The sequence below is a fragment of the Dendrobates tinctorius genome, unplaced genomic scaffold (assembly GCF_039654945.1).
Source record: "Dendrobates tinctorius isolate UK_male_01 unplaced genomic scaffold, ASM3965494v1 ptg000129l, whole genome shotgun sequence".
Classification (NCBI taxonomy): Eukaryota; Metazoa; Chordata; class Amphibia; order Anura; family Dendrobatidae; genus Dendrobates; species Dendrobates tinctorius.
Window position 1 is genome coordinate 23,627,925 of NW_027361797.1, and position 20,774 is coordinate 23,648,698.

The following is a 20,774-nucleotide window of genomic DNA, read 5'->3' on the forward strand; positions in this document are numbered from 1 at the left end:
TCCGGGCCCAATAGTTTATTGGCATTCCAAATAGAGGAGAAAAATCTATGCAAATAGATTACATAATCAAACAATGCGACTTGGTCATCACCATTCTTCCCCTTATCTGTGATTTTGGATTGAAGGACACTTATTAGTTATAAAAGGAGAGTACATTCTTCTATATATAGAAACAGAAGACAGAGAGACAGCCAGAGATTCAACCAAGACATCAAAAGATCCAAAGGACCAGAGACAGGACAGCAGGCAAGACATCATGGCTCTAACATGAGGGACATGGATCTATCATTCTACAGGAAACAACCTAGAGGACCGGAGCCCCGGTTAGAATACAGATCTGCTCCATTTACCATTGCTGAATCCTTAAAGACATTTGGAGAAACCCTAGATTGAGACGTGCCGGTCTCCTGGCTCACTGGAAGATGAAGCCAGGTTGTGACCCTCAGGTCAACTGGCTTTGTAACTCAACAGACTGTCTCTTCCTAAACTTGTCGTTACCTTCTCTCTATGCATGCCACAGGTAGGGGAATTAACCCAGAGAAGATAAAGCCAGGTTATGACCCTCTGGTCAACTGGCCTTGTATCTGAATGGACTGTCATCTTCCTACGCTTGTCGTTACCTCCTCTCTGTGTGCATATCACATGTGGCATAGTCTACCCTGGAAGCTCTGAGGTAACAGCTGCTATTATCCCAGTGAGTCAGCGGAAGGGTGAGACTCTGTAATGTGCACTATCTTGGGGTGTTTTGCTGGGACTGTTCAACGTGTTATCTGCCGGTTCAATAAAGTATTGTCACACTATTTTACCCTCACTCTGTGTTTTCTGATTAGCGTTATGCCCACGTTAAAAGGAGACCGGGCATTCGGTGGGACGATCCCTGGTCAACGTGATTTTAGCTAGCGGACCGGAGAGCCCACCGAACCCCTATGTCTCCACATGTAGCTTTCATAAAATCACTGTTTTACCAGCAAGAGATTATCACTAGAGGACTATAAAAACTGCTGCCAGGTAGTCCTCCATATTCATGAGGTCTGTATAACTCCTCTCCTACGACTGATTGGCAGCTTTCTGTCTATGCACAGTGTACACTGAAAGCAGCCAATCAGTGATGTGGGCAGGGTTATAAAGAACTCAGCATCCAGAGAACTGGTAGATCTGCAGCACATAAATCAGAGATTTACCAAAACTAGCAGTCCAGTAAACATCACTGGAATCAAGATCTCTGCCCCTACATCATGCTGCTCTCAGATGGGATAGCAAGAACCTGGTGACGGATTCCCTTTAAAGATGCATAATAGTTTGAGGCTATGTTACAGTTTTTGCATCTGGGCCTAGGAGCTTCCAGTTACATCTTGCAATCATATTGCGATTCACACATGTCTTAAGAACCGCCGTTTCTAACATACCAGATCTGTGATCCAATAATCCACTGTCACATTAAACTCTTGTTTTGAGCCCTTGATCTTGAACAAAATAATCTTCATTTTGTCACTATTTCCTAGGTGGATCTCATTCTTAATCAACTGGTTCCACAGCGACACCATTTCGCTATAACTTCTGAAGGATTTGCCCCCAATAAAATTTACAGTAGAAGCCTACGGAACAGATGACAAATGTTATTCGCATGTTGATAAAACGTTACTGAGCAAATCACTGACGTACAAGCACCGCAATGATCACAGCGTGATAATATTGCCCTCCTTATAGAAATTTAACCTTTAATGCTTTTAAATACTGAATAGTCAAAAAAGAGGAAGGGTGTAAAAAGAGTGAAAACAAGCAGGTGGGAAGGTGCCGTTAAATATTTGTCCCCACCATGATTCACCAAGTGGTGGGATTTGGTTTGAACAGTCATTCTCTGCTGAGTCCCTTTAATATGTTAATCCAGGACAAGCCCTAGTGCAAAAGTGGCCATAAAGCTTTAATAGCTGCATTGTAACAGTTAGTCTTCCCCACCTCTGGGGGCGCTCATCTTCTAAATGGAGAGGGACAACAAGCTACTGCCGCCTCAGCACAAGATAGGGATATCTGCAGAAGGAGCATTGGCTGAACGTCTGGTACAGATCAGCCAGTCCAACAATACTGGATGGTTAGGGTGATTGTAGTCTAATGTGTTTGGCAATCTAAAGGGGGTGTATCCCCTTTCTGAAAACGTTCTGTCATCGACTGCAGTAGTTAAAAAAAAAAAAAAAAACTTTTTCAAGGTCCAGCGCCGACTCTCTCTTGCTGTCCCAGTCTCTGTTTGCAGCGCTGCAGCCAATCAGCGAGCTCAGCGACCTGTGCTGCAGTGTCGGCGAAATTACGACGGTGCTGCATTCAAATAAGAGGCCAGTTCAGTTCTTGGGGAGGGTAAATAACACTCTGTTATTTTATAGCTACCGCAGCATATCAAGGAAAGTTTTCTGAAAGGGGACAACCAGAATAATATTATTTGTAAGTCTACTCATATGAATTGGCAGTCGCATCAAGCAAAGGGTTCCAAATCAGCGCTGAATGGGGTCATCTTGTTCTGAACTGTGTGAGTAGCTAGTGCAGAGTGGATATCTACCCCCCCCGGAAGAATATTGGTGAGCTGCAGATGATGAGCCACTGCTCGATGGATGCAGGCAGCAAGTGACAGGACAAGTCACGTAGAAGTCAGTATCACTGGAATGGAGTCATCTTGTTCTGAACTGTGTGAGTAGCTAGCACAGAGTGGATATCCGCCCCCCCTCCCCCCGGAAGAATATTGGTGAGCTGCAGATGATGAGCCACTGCTCGATGGATGCAGGCAGCAAGTGACAGGACAAGTCACGTAGAAGTCAGTATTACTGGAATGGAGTCATCTTGTTCTGAACTGTGTGAGTAGCTAGTACAGAGTGAATATCCGCCCCCCCCCGGCAGAATATTGGTGAGCTGCAGATGACGAGCCACTGTTCGATGGATGCAGGCAGCAAGTGACAGGACAAGTCACGTAGAAGTCAGTATTACTGGAATGGGGTCATCTTGTTCTGAACTGTGTGAGTAGCTAGTACAGAGTGGATATCCGCCCCCCCCCCCGGAAGAATATTGGTGAGCTGCAGATGACGAGCCACTGCTCGATGGATGCAGGCAGCAAGTGACAGGACAAGTCACGTAGAAGTAAGTATTACTGGAATGGGGTCATCTTGTTCTGAACTGTGTGAGTAGCTAGTACAGAGTGGATATCCGCCCCCCCCACCAGCAGAATATTGATGAGCTGCAGATGACGAGTCACTGCTCGATGGATGCAGGCAGCAAGTAACAGGACAAGTCACGTTGAAGTATCACTGGAATGGAGTTATCTTGTTCTGAACTGTGTGAGTAGCTAGTACAGAGTGAATATCCACCACCCCGGCAGAATATTGGGAGCTGCAGATGATGAGCCACTGCTTGATGGATGCAGGCAGCAAGTGACAGGACAAGTCACGTAGAAGTCAGTGTTACTGGAATGGGGTCATCTTGTTCTGAACTGTGTGAGTAGCTAGCACAGAGTGGATATCCGCCCCCCCCCAGAAGAATATTGGTGAGCTGCAGATGACGAGCCACTGCTCGACGGATGCAGGCAGCAAGTGACAGGACAAGTCACGTAGAAGTCAGTATTGCTGGAATGGAGTCTTGTTCTGAATTGTGTGAGTAGCTAGTACAGAGAGGATATCCGCCCCCCCCGGCAGAATATTGGTGAGCTGCAGATGGCGAGCCACTGCCCGATAGATGCAGGCAGCAAGTGACAGGACAAGTCACGTAGAAGTCAGTATTGCTGGAATGGAGTCATCTTGTTCTGAACTGTGTGAGTAGCTAGTACAGAGTGGATACCCGCCCCCCCAACAGAATATTGGTGAGCTGCAGATGACGAGCCACTGTTCGGTGGATGCAGGCAGCAAGTGACAGGACAAGTCACGTAGAAGTCAGTATTACTGGAATGGGGTCATCTTGTTCTGAATTGTGTGAGTAGCTAGTACAGAGTGGATATCCGCCCCCCCCCGGCAGAATATTGGTGAGCTGCAGATGACGAGCCACTGCTCGATGGATGCAGGCAGCAAGTGACAGGACAAGTCACGTAGTAGTCAGTATTACTGGAATGGAGTCATCTTGTTCTGAACTGTGTGAGTAGCTAGTACAGAGTGGATATCTGCCCCCCCCAGCAGAATATTGGTGAGCTGCAGATGACGAGCCACTGTTCGATGGATGCAGGCAGCAAGTGACAGGACAAGTCACGTAGAAGTCAGTATTACTGGAATGGGGTAATCTTGTTCTGAATTGTGTGAGTAGCTAGTACAGAGTGGATATCCGCCCCCCACCGGCAGAATATTAATGAACTGAAGATGATGAGCCACTGCTTGATGGATGCAGGCAGCAAGTAACAGGACAAGTAACAGAAGTCAATATTACTGGAATGAAGTCATCTTTTTCTGAACTGTGTGAGCAGCTAGTACAGAGAGGATAACCGCCCCCCTCCACCCCTGGCAGAATATTGATGAGCTGCAGATGACGAGCCGCTGCTCGATAGATGCAGGAAGCAAGTGACAGGACAAGTCACATAGAAGTCAATCTTACTGGAACAGCGCCCCTACAGGAGGTAAGTATACACTGTTTTGGATCCTGAGTTGATTAAGCTGGGGCTATCCCGTGGTGGACTCCTATAGCCCTGTGAAGCACTGACCCCTGCTTATTCCATTAAAGGGATTATCTTCTTGTTGTATTGGGTCCAGACCTCACACCTGTTAGTAATATAATATACTGTAGCTCGGGTATTTTCTTCACTGAATGGTCAATAACATACATTATAACCAACGTCCCAGTCATAGCAGAATGAACTTTTCAACATTTATCTTCCAGAAGAAGCCCTCCTCTTCCTCCTCCTCTTATCAAAGTTTTATCCTTTTAATATATTATAGTCATATTATATGTCACTGTGTACTTACAATTGTTCATTTTGCCTTTCTACCCAGCTTATCCTTCTCTTTTCCATTAGGTCTATGACATCATGTGATTAAAAACAGACTAGCCAAATCCTTCTATGATCTATGTAGAAACAGGAGGTCAATTTTCCCTGCATGAGTCATCATTACAACTACAATTCTATGTCTTTGAAAAGTCCATGTCAGACCAGCTCCACCTCCTATTCAACTCCTGACCCAGCTGCTGTAGAGTTCTAGTTTAACGATGACTTATGTAGAGAAAACAGACTTACTGTTTCTACCTAGAGCTTAGAAGGATTCAGCTAGTCAGTTTTTAATCACACTGTGCCATAGACCTAATGGAAAAGAGAAGAATTAGCTGGGTAGAAAGGCAAAATGAGCAATTGTAAGTACACAGTGCTGTATAATAATATGATGACTGCAATATATTAGGAGAAAAAAAACTTTGATGGGAGGAGGAGGAGGGCTCCTGTAATGTAAGAATATTGAATCATAATTGTAAAATAAAACAATCTTAAGGTTGGACTGACTCTTAGGTAAGTAACCGTAGGTGTGTGTATATGAATTCTTCCCTCTTTCTCACTTCCTGAGTCTTTGTAGAACACATCCAGCACTAAGTTCTTGACGGACAGAGCTTTTCCAGCAGACAGCTCAATCATTGTCTGGTAAGCGTGTCGCTGAGGCTGATGGAGTTTGAGGGCTGAGTAGAGATATAACCAAGGTGTGTCCATAGTAAATGCCCCTAGGAACAAGCAAAAAATGTAACGTTATGTTAGAGTCTTCTACAGATCGTCAGAAAGGAAACTGATTAATTGCCAACTTATTTAGTCAGTAATGGGTATATGATAGTCTTCATAGTGGGTGGTCCATAACTTGGCCCCTCACTCGATAAAACAGAGAAAGGGCGGCTGCAGACAGCCGTAGATTCTCACATCGGGGAGAATCGAGACAATTGTGTAAATGCCACTCTGATCAGACTCTGATAATTTGATCAGTGTGATCCGATTCTCTCGGATGAGGAAAGGATGGGGGAAAAAAGTCTCCATTTTCTCCATTGTGTCAGTGTGCGAAAATCGGACTGCACTCAGATGTCATCAGAGTGCAGTCCGATGTTTTCCACACACTATTTCATTTGCATAGCTGAGTGTGATCTGGATATAATATCAAACTTGGACATGCAGCGATTTATTCCTCAGAATAAAAAAATCAGACATGTGCATGGCAACATAGGCTAACATAGACTAACATTGGTGCAAGTGAGAGCCAATGTTTTGTCGGATCGCACTCCAACTGAAAATATGGAAATGTGAATGAGCCCTGGCAGATGTGGTATGATTATGCAGTATAATATTGGTATATTACATTTATAATATATTTTCATTTATAATATTTATAATATTAGTATATTACATTTGTATGGGGAATCAAAACTTTTTCAAGCAAGCGATTTAGAAACAATCAACACAGATGAAGAACGGTGCTGCATATTATAAAATTCCCAGCATGTACTTTATTCCCGCAGACTCTGATCAAAAGCTGCAGGTTTTGATCACTTAAAGGGAATTTATCATCAGGTTTTTTGCTACCCCATCTGAGAGCAGCATGATGTATGTGCAGAGACCCCGATTCCAGTGATGTGTCCCTTACTAGTCTGCTTGCTGTCATTTTGATAAAATCACTCTTTTCTCTTCAGCAGATCTTTCAGTAATCTGAATACTGAGCGATGTATAACCCAGCCCACATCACTGATTGGCAGCATTCTGTGCATAGGCAGAAAGTTGTCAATCAAAGCGCATGAATATGGAGGACTACCTGTCGTCTAGTGATAATCTCTGGCTGATAAAACAGTGATTTTACCCAAACGATAGAAAATAGCCCAGTAAGTGACACATCGCTGGAATCAGGGTCTTTGTCTCTACATTATCCTGCTCTCAGATTAGGTGAAATACCGAACCAGAGAAAAACTCGAATTTGTGGTCGAGATAAAAAATAATAAAAATATATATATAAAAAAAAAATAAAATGAGAGATCATAAAATAAAATTAAAATACCTTTATTGGACAACAGTGGTAAATAGTAACAAAGCTAAAAAATGTAAAAAGCATTGTGTGCTCATACAATCAAAGTTTTTATCTCGACCACAAATTCGAGTTTTTCTCTGGTTCGGTATTTCAGTCTTTTCTCGAATGGTCAACCCTTCTCCTTTAAGCAACTATATAACACGGTGAATATAGTAATTTTTAAACATAATTATTTCTCTATCAGTATTTTTCTGATTTTTACCGTGCTTATGGAGGTATTGCTTGTAACCAGATTAGGTGACAGATTCCCTTTAACAAGACTGACCTATTTGCAAATCCCCATATAGCAGTGACAAATCAGCAGCAGAAAACCTGAAATGCAGCCAGTGATTATTGCGATGGATTTGGCTCTGATGCTATGAAATAATAAGAACAGAGTCTCTGTCCATCTTACCTTCCCATTTATAAAGGTCATTCTTTGATATATCCTTCCACTGTAGTCCGGCAACAAATGGCATTCGGTCATTGTACTGAACTTTGAAATTAGTATTGCTTTCCAGGGCTGAGTGAGTATGTAGCAGTTGTGTCCTATAGTTCACCTGTTTCTCAGCGACTTGTAGGGTGAACTGAAAGAAATACATTGTCTCTTTCAAGAATCAACAAGAAAGTTTTTAGAGCTCTTCAAATAAAACCAAAGCCAAAAACTAATTTTTCACATTTTTTTCACGTTACACCCACAAACTTACATTTATTTTTCATGGATTTTATGTGATATACCAACACAAAGTAGCAAGTGTTTGTGAGGTGTAAAGGAAATGATACATGGTGTTCTAATTATTCTAAAAATGTAAATCTGAAAATTATGATGTACATTTGTATTGATCCCCCTGAGTCAGTACCTTAAAGGGCCACTTCTGCCTTTAATGAATAAACACATGAATATGCTTTGATCTAAACCATCCATTGTAGCTCTGTCACTATGGTTAGGGTCGGTGTCCTGCTGGAAGATGAACATATATGCCCCACTCTCAAGTATTTTGAAGCTTTTAATAGGTTTTCCTCCAGGATTTAGCTCATTCCATCTTCACATCAACTCTGACCAGCTTCCCAAACCCTGCTGAAGAAACCCCCCCTACAGCATGATGCTGCCACCACCATGTTTCACAGTGGGGCTGGTGTTTTCAGAGTGATGTGCAGTGTTAGTTTTTTGCCATACACAGCAGTTTGCATTTAGTCCACAAAGTTCTACTTTGTTTTCATCTTACTAGAGCATCTTCTTCCACATGCTAGCTGTGTCCCCTACATGACTTTTTGCAAACTGCAAACGATACGTCTTATGGCTTGCTTTCAAAAATGTCTTTCCTCTTGCCACTCTTCCATAAAGGCAAAATTTGTGCAGTATGTGACTAATAATTGTTCAGTGAACAGATTCTCCCACCTGAGCTGTGGATCTCTGCAGCTCCTCCAGAGCGACCATGGGCCTCTCGGCTGCTTCTCTAATTAGTGCTCTCTTTGCTTGGGATGTCAGTTTAGGTGGATGAACATGTCTTGATAGGTTTGCAGTTGTGCCATTTTTGGATGATAGATTGAACAGTGCTCCGTGAGTTGTTCAGAGCTTGGATTGTTTTCTTATACTCTAACCCTGCATTACTGTTCTCCCCAACTTTATCCTTGACCTGTCTGGTGTGTGCCTTGGTTTTCATGATGCTTTTCTATAGTTAATATTCTCAAAACAAACCTCTGAAGCCTACACAGAACAGCTGTAGTTATACTGAGAATAACTTACCCCCAGAGATCTATAGCCATTATGGAAATGTCATTACCTCCATGAAGTAGTTGGATGCAGAAGGATTGGAGTTATTTTTGAATGTCTGACTTATGAATAGTTTCTTCTTGTTGTTCATTTCGTCCCAGTGTTTTCCATAGCTCACCTCCAGGTAGGAATGTATGTGAGGTGCGTATTCTTCATGATGTAAATGTACCTGTAACACATGTAGAACATCGGTGGTTAGACATCAGTAAAATTTAAGAATAGGAAGTGAAATGATATTTGATCTTCCGGTTTATACATAGAGACATAGTCCTGAAGAATCAGCTATTGAGCTCATGTCAGCATATCTCTAAGATATAATATACAGTATGCTTCTCTGCAGTCAGTCCCATGTAAATCATTCATGATATTATGTGTCTGTTTCAAATAACATCTCAGTCCTGCAGCATTAATTACACTTGCCACGTAATTTCAGGTCTTCCAACTGCATTACCTTTAGAAAATGTAGAAATTTTAGTGCAACCTGTTTCACTATTTTTTCAGGTGAAGCGACGAGTAATCTAACCGAAAGCTATCGGGCCCCATGATAGTGAATAGATTCTGTTAGGCACGTTTTTGTCCATCATGGGCGATTTGTTCACTGCATGAGTTTCATTTTTCTATTACTGAAATAAATGTAAATACTTTTATCATTTCTAATTTATACTTCACTGCATTACTTGTTTTTTTAAAATACCTCTTACAAGTACTAGACATGGGCAGAGGAAAATTAATATCTGTCATCCACATCTGATAATAGAACAAAGGATCGGACATGTCGAAGCTCAACATGCTTGATCCTTCTTTTCCCTGCCATCTAGAGGAAGTGGGGACAACCCCATACACATATTGTTTGTAGGGATCACTTCTTAGTTGTGTCAGTATAATCATAGAAAAGATTACAATGAAAAAAGACCTCTATATAATGATGATACGGAATACTCCGTTTATAATTACTGATAGTTACAGCTCACTTCCTGCCCCTCCCTGCACACCGACCTCTCCACCCATCACAGAGCATGCCCACAACACTTTCCCATAGAAGTCAGTGTGTCAAATCATGACTATTTCTATTGATTTCTATTCTTGCCGCGCATTATATTTCTGAATCCTGTTAACAGCAGCTAGAGAAAGTAAGAAGCCTCCACGATGATGTACAGAAAAAAGAACTCTAAATTCGACAAACACAAAATAAATAATGAAAACTTATCAGTATGTAGATTTAATTTGTATTGAAAATAATATACTGTAGGTGACACATCCCATTTAAAGGGAATAGCTAGGAATGTAAATAAATACATAAAAAAATATTCTGAAAATATTATAAAATGCCTTAATTAGCAAATAACATTTGTTCAAATTTGTCGGTAACCACTATAGTATATTAAAATGGATGCTGTCTTGTTGCACTGCCAGAAACCTTTCCTAGAATGTTAATAAGGCAGCTATTTATGAGCACATGGAGTAGAAAGTTCAAGCTCCATTCCTCCTTCATGTGTATGAAGATATGCTCCCAAAGAGGTGCTGAGGTAACAAGAGTCAGCTCACACTGTTGTCCACCATGTCTATCTGCTCAAATAGTGGACACAACGAACAGAGGTGCTGAGGTAAGAAGAGGCTGCTCACAATTTTGTCCACCCTGTCTATCTAATCTGCCATGTATTTCTGATCGAATACTAGAGATATCAGGAGTGCTGCAGTAAGAAGAGGTTGCTCACACTGCTGTCCACCCTGTTTCACTGGACTAATACTGGAAATACTTGGAGTGTTGAGGTAAGAAGAGGCTGCCCACACTGCTGTCCACCCTGTCTACTTGACCTAATACTAGAGATACCAGGAGAGGAGGTAAGAAGAGGCTGCTCACACTGCTGTCCACCGTGTCTATCTGATCTAATACTGGATATACCAGGAGTGATGAGGTAAGAAGAGGCTGCTCACACTGCTGTCCACCCTGTCTATCTGATCTAATACTGGATATACCAGGAGTGATGAGGTAAGAAGAGGCTTCTCACACTGCTGTCCACCCTGTCTATTTCACCTAATACTGGATATACCAGGAGTGATGAGGTAAGAAGAGGCTGCTCACACTGCTGTCTACCCTGTCTATCTGATTTAATACTGGATATACCAGGAGTGAAGAGGTATGAAGAGGCTGCTCACACTGCTGTCCACCCTGTCTATCTGATCTAATACTGGATATACCAGGAGTGATGAGGTAAGAAGAGGCTTCTCACACTGCTGTCCACCCTGTCTACATGACCTAATACTGGCGATACCAAGAGTGTTGAGATATCAAGAGGCTGCTCACACTGCTGCCCACCCTGTCTGTATGAACTGGAGATACCAAGAGTGATGAGGTAAGAAGAAGCTGCTCCCACTGCAGTTCACCATGTCTATCTGATCTAATACTAAAGATATCAGGGGTGCTGAGGTAAGAAGAGACTGTTCACACTGCTGTCCACTCTGTCTATCTGATCCAATAGTGGAGAAATCAGGAGGGCTGAAGTTAGGAGAGGCTGCTCACACTGCTGTCCACCCTATCTTTCTGATCTACTACTAGAGATACCAGGAGTGGTGAGGTAAGAAGAGGCTGCTCACACTGTTGTCCACCCTGTCTATATGACCTAATACTGTAGATACCAGGAGTGATGAGGTAAGAAGACGCTGCTCACACTGCTGTCCACCCTGTCTATCTGATCTAATACTGGATATACCAGGAGTGATGAGGTAAGAAGCGGCTTCTCACACTGCTGTCCAACCTGTCTATATGACCTAATACTGGATATACCAGGAGTGATGAGGTAAGAAGAGGCTGCTCACACTGCTGTCCACCCTGTCTATCTGATCTAATACTGGATATACCAGGAGTGATGAGGTAAGAAGAGGCTGCTCACACTGCTGTCCACCCTGTCTATCTGATCTAATACTGGATATACCAGGAGTGATGAGGTAAGAAGAGGCTTCTCACGCTGCTGTCCACCCTGTCTATATGACCTAATACTGGCGATACCAGGAGTGTTGAGATATCAAGAGGCTGCTCACACTGCTGCCCACCCTGTCTGTATGAACTAATACTGGAGATACCAAGAGTGATGAGGTAAGAAGAGGCTGCTCCCACTGAAGTTCACCATGTCTATCTGATCTAATACTAAAGATATCAGGGGTGCTGAGGTAAGAAGAGACTGTTCACACTGCTGTCCACCCTATCTTTCTGACCTACTACTAGAGATACCAGAAGTGGTGAGGTAAGAAGAGGCTGCTCACACTGGTGTCCACTCTGTCTATATGATCTAATACTGGAGATACCAGCAGTGCTAGAGGTATACAAATTCAAAATAAAAGCATTTAGAAATGTATTTATAATTACATTTCCTTTACATATTTGTTTTTTTCTATTCTCAGAGAACCCCTTTAATCACGTCCAATATATAAAACAACAAATGTAGCACTATACAACCAATTTCGTACCTTGTGGTTAAAAGCTTGAATTTGTGTACAATGAAATTCATGCTCAAAGTCAACTCTATACTGTTCTTCAGAATCTGTGTCGATTTTTATTTTTTGGCCTGTATCACATTCATGGCGGAGAAATTTTGCATCACCTGCAACAAATAATAGATAACTTTAGTCACATTAAAAAAAATGATATGGTGAAAATAAAAAAATATATTTTAAATTCAGATTTCTGCAAAGTGGAAATTGCAAAACTGTAAGTCATTGGAAAATGATGTGCTGTAATTCACACTATGGAAATCTGACAATTCCCCGCTCCACCAATATGTTCAGCTGTATCTGTCTTAAGGAGACACATACAGTTGATGATGGGACATACCACCGACCTCCCAGGATAGCGGGACAGTCTCCCAAATTCAGGATTTTAGGTGCTCCATACCTTTAGCATTTAAGAATTTTAACATGTGGAAACTCATGTTTTTTGGATAAAAAAACAACATACACTGACATAAGCAAGGTGGAGACAAGACACAAGAGTGAAAAGACTAGTTAGGTACATTTTATACTTACAGTACATAGTACCTATATCACCAATCTAGGGCTGCCTGTTTTTTTTAACACAGTGGTCAACCCCGACTTGCAATTTTTTTACATATACAGTAATAGTGACAAAAACACTCGTAACTGTGCTTAATGTCCCCCAAAAGGGAACGTCTGGACCGTGAGATTCAGCGGGATTCTACAATTCAGAATTTATAGCCACAACTTACAGTGAAAGGGCAAGATCTCGCAAAATCTAACTCTTTCCACTATCCTAGTGTAGAGGTGGGAGGGCCGGACTAGGGGGGTGATCCCTCGTTATACCGCGCAGAGACGTACAGAGACAACCTTCCCTACACTCTCCCTTCCTTTGTCCATTGTCGTCCTCGACAATCGTCATCCCTGCCTTCGTCGTTCTGAAACTAACCTACATTCTGTTGTCGGACCAGCTGTTGAGTCAAACCCACTATCTGCGGGGGCACTATGCTCTGAGCAGCCTACTGCTACTCACCAGCGCGCACGCCACGTGACAACGTCTTTCAAATTGGGCTAGGTACACCCATATTCTCTCTATGGCGTGTACTTTCCCCTACTCTCCCCTACTGTCACCTTCCACTATTCGGTACGCCATGATCGAGGTCTCTTACCTTCCAGATCATTACCAGCGCCCGCCTTCCTCCTTCAGGGGTGTCCGTGGTGTTGGGGACCTGACCTAGGATGGCTGTCTCTCTCACGTCTTCCAACTCATTTTCCTTTCTTTCAATAACATGTCATGGTCGGCGTCCCGGTCTCCCAGACCTCCTCAACTCTCAGATCCCTACCGGATCTCACACTTTCCTTTGGTCCCGCAGACCTTCCCTTACCCGGACCTGTTGCATTTTACTTTGGCATATTATACATTAAACAACTTTATAATAGCACAAGTACCCATTTTTATATATTTTTTTTCATTTTCTTTTGCTTCTAAAACCAACATATAACAAAAAAAACATTGCAAGTCTTCTTTCTCCCCCCTTCCTTGGACCTGAACACTCCTCCACTTCTCCGTATCCCCGTTCTGTCAAGTTTCAAATCAGCAAATAACATCCTGTAAGAGGAACATACTAAAAACAAACTCAGCACATCAAACATTTTTTTTTTTTTAAACTAGAACTGTTCTTCAGAACCTGCACTACAGTGCACCGAACTCTCGACAGTCTACTTCACTATGTAGCGGCTAGTAGTGAGGGACCCCACAGCCGTGGAGCCCCCCGGGGATACTGAGGGTGTCCATTCAAGTCCTCTTCTTTTCCATGACGGCCTCTCCTTGAGCGTGGAGCAGGTTCCACACTTCCTGCTCCCGGGTCTTCTTTTGTTTAATCACCTCCGCAACCCAAACGGAGGGTGCCACGCCAGTCCCAGAGTCCGGTGGGCGGGACTTCGCTGGAAAGGTGCGTGGGGCAGAGGCGGCCGATGATATCTGCGGCCCAGCTGCCGCTGGGGCCAGGTGGCAAATGGGGACAGCCGGGTCCTTGAGGGCTGGAGTCACAGGGCCTGCCAAGTCGGCCGCAGCCGGCTCCAGCGCAGGCATAACCGCGGCCTCTGGACAGGCCGCATCAACTACTGCCAACAGAGCCGGAGTTACGGACGATTTCAACAATGCAGCTGCTATTAGCAGGGGAAGCGCAGCAGCGTCTTCTTTGGGTGAGCTCTGCACTGGTGACTCCGGGCGGGGTAATTCGGGGACATGAGCGGGGGCCTCGCTCAGTTCTGCATACACCACAGGGCCCGATGTAACTAGGCCTTCCGGTGCGCAGGGGGCCGCGTGCTGTGACAGAATGGTGGGGGCCGCTTGCGGAGGCACTGGTGGTGCCGGGGGTACTCTCACCTTCCCCGGCGCTGCGGCCTCCATCACATCAACACGCGGCTTCCCCCGCAGCCTCCGTCCCTCGCTCCACTGTCCTGCGGGCCTTTCCCCCAGACTCGGGGGCTCCGCTGAGAAGTCTTCTGCTGGTATTGGTGGCGGCCGCTCTCGCTGACTCCGCTCAGGCTCCGCTCCCCAGCTCAGCATCCTGCTACCTGCCCGTGGTCCTGAGGGCGACTTCTGGCACAGCTCCATCCCCTGCCGCCACTGCCACTCTAGGCGGCCGGGGCCCCGACACCCGCAGCGTCTCATACCGTCCGTTGGGCAGCACTCGAATGGCGTCAGACAGCCGCAGCCAAGTTTTTCTTCTGTGCCACTCCTCCTGCTGGGTGGGGCGTTGGCAGACCTTTCCACCCATCTGCCAGGGTCCAGTACATGGGAGCGTCGGCCTCCGGGCACATACTGCTGTCCACGGGGGTACGTTGGAGGGGGCCCCAGTCCTTTCAACACGACTGCAAACACTCGGACCTCTCCCCTGCTCTGTAGTAATGCCGCCATCTTGCGCAGCACCTGATGCCGCCCCGGATCTTCTGTCAGCACCACGGAGTCACCACAGCGCACCCAATTTGTAATCCACAGGTAAGCCAATTGTAATCCACAGGTATTTATAATCCAAGCAGCACAGTCCAAGTCCTTCTCCATCCTTTAAGGCAGGCCTGCCGCAGAAGATGATGTATTAGCGGCGGCGATCCTGCCGACTACGCCAAATGTAGAGGTGGGAGGGCCGGACTAGGGGGGTGATCCCTCGTTATACCACGCAGAGACGCACAGAGACAATTGGAGGCAACATTCGGGTACAACAGGTCCAGGTTTATTCGCTTGCCGTCCGCCTGACGGCCTCTGAAGTACACCGCACTTCACTTCAATCCTGAGCCTCCGTTTCTAGGCCCGCTTTACACACCGTACCTTAGCACCAGGGACGTACATGCACGTACCGTCCCTACTTCACTTGATGACGCTGCTGACAGGTCCGTCACTGTGGCCGCCTTAGGCCCGTACACCAACAGTAATTTTACTGGTCAGACGTCTTCTTCCACACGGTATGTTTCGCCTCTGTCTCGTCTTTTTTTGCGGTACTTTCCTGTCAGGACCACCCCCCTGACGTTCTCTCTCCTCAGTCCCCCTGGTCTGGATTCACCTCACAGCGCACAGACTGTCGCAGTCCTCCTGTCACTGGAGCTCCCCCTGGGGACTGGAACTTTCTGGATCCCTCCCTCAGTATTTATAGCTAACCCGGTTCCTTGAAACTGTCCCCCCCGCCCCCCATGACCAACGGTTTCTAAAGCCCTAAGCTGATGTCAAGTCCTTTGCTCACACTCCTCCCTGCCATCTAATGGTCAACCCAATGTACTGCACGTCAACTACACTTTCCTAGCTGTTTCCCCACTGTACACCTACCTACACTGTGCAAACCCTTCCCTCCTCACTCTGACTAGTCCGTCCGTCCGGCCACCTTCCCTACACTAGAATAATAAAGGAAGTATTCTGAAGTCTGGGTTTGCTGACCAGCACTCACACACTGCATCATCCTGTTACCCTGCCAGTTGCCACTGCTCTGGTCTGTTCGTGCTGGTGGGTGCCTATGTAGTGCGATCGGCCACCCTACTGCTCAGAGGTCACAACAATCAGACTAAAGGCCCCGTCACACATAGCGACGCACCAGCGATCCCGACAATGATTTGACCTGGTCAGGATCGCTGGTGTGTCGCTACATGATCGCTGGTGAGCTGCCAAACAGGCAGCTTCACGAGCAATCAGCACCAGCGACACGCGGGTAACAAGCGATGCATGGCGCTTAGTTACCCGCTGTGTATGTTAGAAACCAGCAAGCTGGTGCAGGGAGCTAGTAACCATGGTAAGAAACCCGATGTTTACCTTGGTTACCAGCTCCAGCTTGCTGATCGCTGGTCTCCTGCCTGCCACAAGCAGCGATGCGTGCTGGCCAGCGGGAGACGAATGATCAAAAAAAGTCCAGGCCATTCGAGCACGATCAGCGATACCCGGCAGGGGGGCCGGTCGCTGGTCAGTGTCACACACAGCGATCTCGCTGGTGAGGTCGCTGTTGCGTCACAAAACTAGCGAGATCGCTGTGTGTGACGGGGGCTAGTTAAGGCAATCATCCATCAAAATGGCTTATGGAATAATCGGGGCTAATTGGGAAGCCAAATAGCAACCTTAACACCTTATCTAAACTTCCTAGTGATCATGCCCGTTGCCAGAAAATTATGTATTCCACTAGCTGGTCTGCTTAGTTATCAGATTGTTCAGAATGATGAATATCATTAGATTATTAATCTGGATTAACCATTTGAGACTCTGTCAACAGGTTTTCGTCATGTAATCTGAGATCAGCATGATGTACAGACGGAGACTCTTGATTGTAGCCATGTGTCACTTACTGAGCTGCTTATTGCAGTGTTGATACAATCACTGTTTTATCAGCAGGAGATAATCATTAGAGGAATAGTAATTCAGCTGCTGTGTAGTCCTCCATATTTTTAAGCCCTATATAACCCGTCCCAGCTACTGAATTGCAGATTTCTGCCTATGCACAGTGTACATAGAAAGCAGCTGACAATCAGTGATGTGGGCGGGGTTATAAACAGGCAATCAGTGATGTGGGCGGGGTGCACAGAGCTCAGCATTCAGAGAACTGGTAGATAAAACTTTCATTTTCATCAAAACTGCAGGAAACAACCCAGTAAGTAATACACTGGTGGAATTGGGGTCTGTGCCGCTACATTATGCCGCTCTCAGATGGGTTCGCAAAAACCTGGTGACAGATTTCCATTAGGGTATGTGCACAAGACAAGGTGTCTATTATGTTTCACCCTACTGTAAAACCTCTGATGCTCTGAACATTTTAGATAGCAGCTTAGGAGACAGCAAGGTCAATTTTTTTTTTTTATGAAAATGCCTGATGCACTAATGAATATTTCCCATGAAAAACTTTGGTTTTAGAAACAAATATGCAGAAAAAAAAGGAAAATAGTGTCCGAAAAATCTATAGCAAAGTAGTAAAGCTGGAAATTAGATTGATTCAACACTTATGTACATAAAGTGGAAATATGGAGAAGAGGGGAGGTCACCTTAGCAGCTCGATTGCACAACAGTCACGTAGATTTAGCAATCTCTTAGGCAAATGTAAATGAATGAGATCTGCATTCAATTGTATCTTAATTCCGAGGAAAGTGCCCTCTGGAACAGCGTCCAGGGTTATGAACTAGAAGCAAAAAATTAATCAAAATTGTGTTACAAGAGCGGATTTGACAGCGCTGATCCCGCTGAACCACAGCTGAATCTGGCTAAAGACTGAGGTTATAAAATATAGCTAATGATTCCATGGAACAAGCCAAGCACAAGATAAACGATAAATGAACGTTATAAAGCAGCGCCTGTGCCAAGGACCGCGAACTGTGCTGTGAATATATGAGCCTGAAGTAATGTAATCTATGAAAAGTACAATTTAAAGCAGCCATTTATGAAATAATAAAATTAGCTTTCAGCTAAGTTAGCTTCCACCTAATATTACCACATGTTTTTCTCTAAAAAAAAAATATGATGGACCCATTACGTTACTCCAGGTCCATATGCTCAATTAATGGGGTTCATTTGGATGTATATTTTTGTTCTTGAACAGTAAAAGAGCTTTATAATATTATGCTTATAAAGCTATGCCTACTCTTCCTAACGTAGAGTTTTACCGACACTGCTCACTTCCTCCTCGGCAGGTAAGTAGCACTGATGATATTCGTGCACGAATCCAGGTATCTGGAGACGTGATGTCATCAGCACCGCTCACCAAAAAATGCAGAACTTAACAGCAAAGGTTAATACTTTAAAGAGGATCTTTCACCAGATTTTTAATTTTAAATTGGACACAGAATGTAATTGTGTCTGTAGAGTGGAATAAAAAAACACCTATTTTTTATTTTGCCTCTCCATTGTGGAGATAATAGGAATCATTGAGTTAGCATCCACTTGGACATAGGAGGAGTGTACTTCTTCTTCCTATATGAGTTGCCCAATCATAAGTAGGCAGTACACAGCAAAAAAAAGAACACGTTCCACAATAGCTAAGGATACAGCTCTGATCTCCTGGTCTAACCTCCTGCCTGAGTCAGTGTGGAGGGATGGACAGTGCAGCTGAGTTTATCTGTGTCACATTACAAACTATTCTATCAGCTCTCATTCTCTCATAGCACTGTCAGTTCTGTTGTTCTGCCCCTCACCCACACTGCCTGTCGGGAGTCAGTAAACACACTTATGTATGTTGTGGTCAAAAGCTGTTTTGAGAACAACAGACATAAGAGTGATTCATCTTCAGACAGGCAAGGTGAGAGAGGGGAAGTACAACTGAGCAGACAGTGCTATGAGAGGATGAGATTTCATGAAAGGGTTTTTAATATTATAACGCTAAACTCAGCTATATGGCTCCTCCCTACACAGGGACCTTATCTGAAAGAGGTTAGTCATGTGTGCTCTAACATCCCACTACTTTCTACTCATGCAGGAGGTTAGACCAGGAAGTCAGAGATGTATCCTTACATCTCAAACTGAGAAATCTAAGCTATTGTATTGGCTAGTTCTTTTTCTGCTATGCTGCTGCCTGCATATGGTTGGTCAGCATAGTACGAAGATAAGAAATTCACACACCCAGTGAAAACTTTCTGATAACATCGACTTGGATTTAACAAAGGTTATCTTTTTCGATGCCAATTAGGGATGGGCGAATCTACTCGTTAGGACTCATTACTCTGTGAGTAGTAGGGGACTCGCAGGAGTCGGTACTCTGCGAGTTTCCAAGCGATTACTCGCACAGTAACGAGTCCAATGCAAATAAGGCTAAGTGCACACGTACCGGAACTCTCGGGGAAATTACCGCGAGAATTCCGGAATTCCATTCCGCGGGAAAATCGCATTTTAAATTCCCTCGATTTTCCCGCGGAAAAACTAGCATTTTGCAAGCGTAATTAGCTTGCAAAATGCTAGCGTTTTCCAAGCGATCTGTAGCATCGCTTGGAGAACTGATTGACAGGTTGGTCACACTCGTCAAACATAGTGTTTGACAAGTGTGACCAACTTTTTACTACTGAGGCCGTCTATGCAGCATTAATGGTAAAAGATAGAATGTAAAAAAAAATAAAAAATGGTGTTATTCCTACCCTCCGACGTCCCGCGCAGCCTTCCCGCCTCTCCACGCATCCGTTCCCAGTAATCCTTTGCGAAAATGCCCGCGATGACGTCCGTTCTCGCGGGATCGCGATGTCTCGCGGTGATTCGCGATGACGTCGCGCGAATGACCGCGAGACTTCGCGATCCCGCGAGAACGGACGCCATCGCGGGCATTTTCGCAAAGGACTACTGGGAACGAGAACGTGAAGAGAAGCGGGAAGACTGCGCGGGACGTCGGAGGGTGAGAATAACAATATTTTTTATTTTTAAATTCTATTTTTTACAGGGATATGGTACCCAAAGCCCGGAGGACAGTCTCCTCTCCTCCGGACCGTGGGTACCATCCGCAATTGTTCTGCTTACTTTCCGCATGGTGGGCACAGCCACATGCGGGAAGTAAGCGGAACAAAAAAAATGGCAGCACAGGAATCGCTGCAATACTCGCATCCCCATTCATTAACATTGGACTCGCTAGACTCGCAACGAGTAGCGAGTTTCCGAGTCGGACTCGTTAGAGTCTAGCGATTCCGAGTATTTCAGGATTCGCCCATCCCTAATGCCAATAGTTTGATTGTTATCGCCGCAGCAAGAATTTTTTAGTTAATGGTCCTCTTTAACTGGGTGCTACTACAATTTAGGCACACACAGGCTCAAATCCATATATGGCTCTCGTACTACCCTGCAGGGAGAGAGATAATTTAATTTCCCTCAATTTAAAGCTTTAAAATTAAAAAGTAATTAAGTTTATGTTTTTTAATATTTTTGTCCAACGTCGAAAGTTAGGAAAATTATCAAATCCCTTTATTAGGGGATTTGTCTTCATTTCCTGTAAAAAAAAATGCATGCCAGTGGCTTGCAAACCCCTGCTTTGCCACAATTTATTTAACTGCTCTCAGCTGCATTAATAATAGAATATACTCATTTGGAGTACAGATGATGGCACTGAAAGAGT

The 20,774-nt window shown here is 44.5% G+C and overlaps 1 protein-coding gene across 1 annotated transcript in view; it reads right to left on the reverse strand.

Moving 5' to 3' along the window:
• Positions 1-20,774, reverse strand: part of LOC141047663 (uncharacterized) — a 294,273-nt gene that overhangs the window by 268,762 nt on the left and 4,737 nt on the right. The window contains exons 4-8 of the mRNA XM_073542859.1: positions 12,220-12,353; positions 8,765-8,923; positions 7,396-7,567; positions 5,450-5,661; positions 1,407-1,595 (exon numbers count right to left, since the gene is read on the reverse strand). Coding sequence (XP_073398960.1) covers positions 1,407-1,595; positions 5,450-5,661; positions 7,396-7,567; positions 8,765-8,923; positions 12,220-12,353 — 866 coding nt within the window. The remainder of the gene's footprint in view (positions 1-1,406; positions 1,596-5,449; positions 5,662-7,395; positions 7,568-8,764; positions 8,924-12,219; positions 12,354-20,774) is intronic.